This window comes from Penaeus chinensis, chromosome 10, assembly GCF_019202785.1.
Source record: "Penaeus chinensis breed Huanghai No. 1 chromosome 10, ASM1920278v2, whole genome shotgun sequence".
NCBI lineage: Eukaryota > Metazoa > Arthropoda > Malacostraca > Decapoda > Penaeidae > Penaeus > Penaeus chinensis.
Window position 1 is genome coordinate 10,715,344 of NC_061828.1, and position 4,878 is coordinate 10,720,221.

The 4,878-nt window shown below is 38.0% G+C and overlaps 1 protein-coding gene across 1 annotated transcript in view; it reads right to left on the minus strand.

Annotated features, from left to right (window-relative positions):
• Positions 1 to 219: 219 nt before the first annotated feature.
• LOC125029428 overlaps positions 220 to 4,878 on the minus strand; it is a 20,996-nt gene continuing 16,337 nt past the window's right edge. The window contains exons 4-6 of the mRNA XM_047619287.1: positions 964 to 1,031; positions 652 to 840; positions 220 to 346 (exon numbers count right to left, since the gene is read on the minus strand). Coding sequence (XP_047475243.1) covers positions 290 to 346; positions 652 to 840; positions 964 to 1,031 — 314 coding nt within the window. The 3' untranslated portion in view covers positions 220 to 289. The remainder of the gene's footprint in view (positions 347 to 651; positions 841 to 963; positions 1,032 to 4,878) is intronic.

Here is a 4,878-nt window from a genome sequence, read left to right on the forward strand (position 1 = left end):
CATAATGCCCCCCCCCCCCCAAAAAAAAAAAAAAAAAAAAAAACAATAAAAAAAACTATATTAATAATCACAGCAAAGATAATAATCATAATAATGATACTAGTAAAACAATAATGATAATAATGATAATAATAACAATGATACTAATAGCATATTGCCCAAAATAGGAAAAACAAAACAAAACAACAGTAATAATAATAACAATAATGGTAATGATGATAACAGCAATAATCATGCTAATAAGAGAGACAAAACAAAACACTAAGGAATTATTCAAGAGATCAGGGCTTTAAACCGAAGCCGGAGGAACTTCTACGAGTCGGTGACAAGCAACAGACTTCTTGACCTGGAAGAAGGTAACATTTCATTACATATGTCTAATGTTCACTGCAGGGCTAGATTATTTATACTAATCTTGCTTGAACACCAAAAGAGGGATAGATATTAAATGGTAGGTCACTATAACTAAGATCGTTATTACAGGACACTTTTTTTTTTTTATCTTGTATTATGTTAAGTATCTTGAGAGAGAGAGAGAGAGAGAGAGAGAGAGAGAGAGAGAGAGAGAGAGAGAGAGAGAGAGAGAGAGAGAGAGAGAGAGAGAGAGAGAGGAGCAGAGAGAAAGAGATAGAGGGAGAGAAAAACACTTACCTGCAGGTAGTATGCCCATACTACAAGCAAACAGTATGTCATGAGGAAGAAAGCAATGCCATCCAGATACTCCAATTGTCCCATCTTGATAATCAAGATATAAATAAAAAATGGTGGAAAGCCCAACATCCAACGTACAGTATTGATCAGCATCAGCACCATGTAGGGCACCATGAAAGCTTGCTTGTTCTGAAAAGGGGGGAGGGGGAGTTGAGAGAGAGGAAAAATAGCAATTGTTATGTGCATCATTTTAATTTCATTTATGTAGAAGTAAAAAATTCAATACAAATAATGTTGGTATTGTAACCATACCGTGAATATGCCATAAAGTAGCATTAGGCTGAAGATTATGCAGAGGACTGATAACGGAATTTCCCTTGCTGTAAACAAAGGGAAGCTTAGTTGTCTGTTATTCAATTGCTCTCTCTCTCTCTCTCTTTCTCTCTTTGTCTATCAATCTCTCCCTCTCAATCTCTTTATATCTTAATCCCCCCCCCCCCTCTCTCTCTCTCTTCTGTCTGTCTATCTGTCTCTCTCTCTCTCTCTTTCTCTCACTCCCACTCTCCCTCTCTTTCATTCACTCTCTATAGCCTCCCGGATAGTACAGTGGTACCGTGTCGGCCTCTCATCCGATAGGTGGGCGGTTCGCGCCCCGCCCAGGCGCGAGAAGTTGCAATTGTCGCCTGGAGGTTACTGGTGTGGCTGGGCACCACGGCGGGGTAAGGACTGAGCTCAGCGAGTCAGCACCACCTGACACACGTTAGCGAGTCGGCATTAGTCGACACAGGCCGGGCTCCCCTCACGGGCATAGCCCGGACGAGGCTCAGCTTCGCATATCGGACTTATCCTTATTCACTCTCTTTATCACTCACTCCCTCACCCTTTTTCCCCCTCTCTCTCATTCTCACTCTCTCTCTCTCTATCACCTTTTCACTCACTCTTTATGACTCACTCACTTACTTTTTTCAGACACACCGTCTCTCTCACTCTCTCCGTAAGAGGCTCTATGTATGCCTCCTAAATGAGACTGGGTGGACAGTGATAGACTGATAAGGCTTGACTCCATTATTGAAAGAGTAAAATATATACACGATGCAGTGAACTGGGAACGGCGCTCTCTCTTCATCCTCCAATCCCTCTCAGACTCTTTCGTTCTCTTTCTCTCTCTCTATTTCTTACTCACTCTCCTTATGCCTCTCAGTCTCTTTCGTTCTCTCTCTCTCACTCTATTTATGCCTCACGCCTTCTCACTCTGTTTCGCTCTCTCTCTCTATTTATGCCTCACTCCCTCTCACTCTCTTTCGCTCTCGCTGTCTCTCTCTCTTACTCATTCTCCTTATGTCTCTCGCTCACTTTCGCTATTTCCCTCTCTCTCACTGCCTTACTCACTCTCCTTATGCCTCTCAGTCTCTTTCGTTATCTCCCTCTCTCTCACTCTATTTAGGCCTCACACCTTCTCACTCTGTCTCTCTCTCTCTCTCTCTCTCTCTATTTCTCTCTTTATATAAAGATACATATATATATATATGTATATATATACACATGTATATAATATATATGTATATATATACACACACATCTGTATATAAAAATATATATATATATATATATATATATATATATATATATATATATATATATATTTATGTACAAAAATGTGTGTGCACACACACACACACACATACTTGCATATATATAGATATATATATATACACAAGTAGTAAGAATATGGACAGAATGCGACACCCACATATGTACATGAGTGTGAAAGTAGGTCAATGACCATGATGTAATCAATAACTGGGATCATTAACCTTAGTTAATGATGGCTAGCATGCACACCTTACGGTCGTACATTTCGCATCATAACAGAAAGTAGGCATAAGTAAATTGATTATCATAATCAATGATCGGAACTGGAAATGCTTAACTAATGGTGTGCTACAGAAGAGCTCCTCCAATGCAGGCGACTAGACAGAACGTGCCACCCCACGTACGTACATGAGTGTGAAAGTAGGTTTACATACACACATCCACACACCTGGAAGGCGCTGCTCCCACCCCTCACTTCCTCTCTAAAACAATGTTAGGTGACAGATGACCCCCTGCCCCCTTCCTACCCCACTAAAAAAAATAATTGAAAGAGCTAAAGGTGGCAACACTCCCATCTGGTGGAACAGTGCGTGGCGACAGTTTCGCTTTAAATTTTTAATGGGGGTTGCGGAGGCGGCTTTGCAACATCGAAGCCTGCCCCATGCCATCATCGGCTATAGCATAACACGTCCTCCGGCCGGCAACGTCACCTCCAGGCCCCAACAAAACCACCTTCATCTCGCGTGTGAGGAGGATGCCCGCGCACACCACACGCACGATTACCACTGCCAATTTTTATTTTACAAAATAAATTATATTTTTACCGTTTGTGACTTTCCTGCCCGAAGAGGACAAAGCACCTAGCACATTTATTTTACAATTTGATATATATATATATATATGTATATATATTCATAAAGATCACGGTGGCTCATTTTAAATACTTACAAAACTCGGTAGTATTAATTTTTTTATTTATTGATTTATTTATTTATCTATTTTAAATTCCATATCAGACTTTTAATGTTCTCTTTATTCTAAGTATTTTATGGTTCGTTACCAAGTAAATTAATATTTCAAAATAGTTATCTTAATCCTATGTCCTTTTATTAATTATTTTATTACATAAACCCTGATTTTAACAATGTTCAGTGTTAATGATTTTATTATTGATTTTTAAAGAACCATAATTCGCTCCTTTTCCCGCCCACAAGGTGACGTGGGAAGCAAAGAACCACAAAGGGGGGTGGGGGGGATTTTGCTAGTGGCCTGCTAAGCCGACAGCCTGAGGAACCCCGGAACGGCCTTCCCCTGTCCAGTTAAGTGGTTGTGGGGGTAGTTCTTTAATATAGGAGGTAAGACACAATTTGTGCGGTATTTATTCAGCCAAAAGTGACTTAGTGATCGGTGCATTCTTATCGAATTGTTTGTTACCAATACATGGTTTGAGCAGAAACAATCGGCAAGGTACACGTAGACTTCTCCAGGCGGAAAATATAAAAATCAAATTGATTATATCTTGATGAACAAACGATATCGAAATGGTGTGTTCAATGCAAAAAGCAGACATGCGGCAGATTGTGGTTCTGACCGCAATCCCGTGCGGGCAAAAATCAAAATCAAATTGAAAAAAGAAATGAAAATAGAAAAAAGAATCAATACTGAAGTACTTTAAGAGCCTGGCAAAAAAGAACAACCAAACATGTTATGCAAAATTAAATGATCTTCGATAATGACAAATATTCAAATACAAATTGGAATACATACACAAATTCTCTACAAGTTGTAGCAAATCTAATATGTTGTCACAAAACAGCTGAAAAAAAAAGAGTGGATCACAGTAGAAATTTTACAACTAATGGAAGCAAGAAGAAAAAACAACAAAGCAAAAACTGGTAATAAATCAGCAGCATACAAGCAAATATCACAGAAAATACAAAGAGAATGCAGACAAGCATAGGACAAATATCATCTAGAAAAAAGAAAAGTGCTAAAATAATTAGACAAACACCATAGCAACAAATTCTGCCAGAAACAAGCATTTCAACCAAAAGACGAACAAGGTCAACTTAGGCATAAAAAAAAAAAAAAACGACGCAGAAGAAATAAAAGAAAGATGGGCAGAATATGTGGAAGAACTGTATAATGATAAATAATATAAGCAGTGACAATCATAATTGTTTTAGAAGATGAAGTAAAATAAATAATAAAAAATCTCCCAAAAAACAAGGCAACTGGTGTAGATGACATATCAGCAGAAATCCTACAAAGTCTAGATGACGAAAACATATCTACAGTCACAAAACTCATTAACTAGATTTACCAATCAGAAATTATTCAAGATGACTTTACAAAAACTATTTTCATTACATTACCAAAAACACAAAAATTTTACTCTATTGCATTAAAAACCGCATTACACCAATTATTGACAAACAACAAAAAATATCTTAGTATTACGCAATTAGGTTTTCGAAAAGGCAAAGGAACTAGAGAAGGAATTTTTCCACTTAGGACAATAACAGAAAGAATGGCACAGAAAAAGAAGACACTGTTTGTGGGTTTTATTGATTATACAAAAGCCTTTGACAGAGTAAAGCATGGGAAACTGATGTCTATACTTAAAAATGTTGG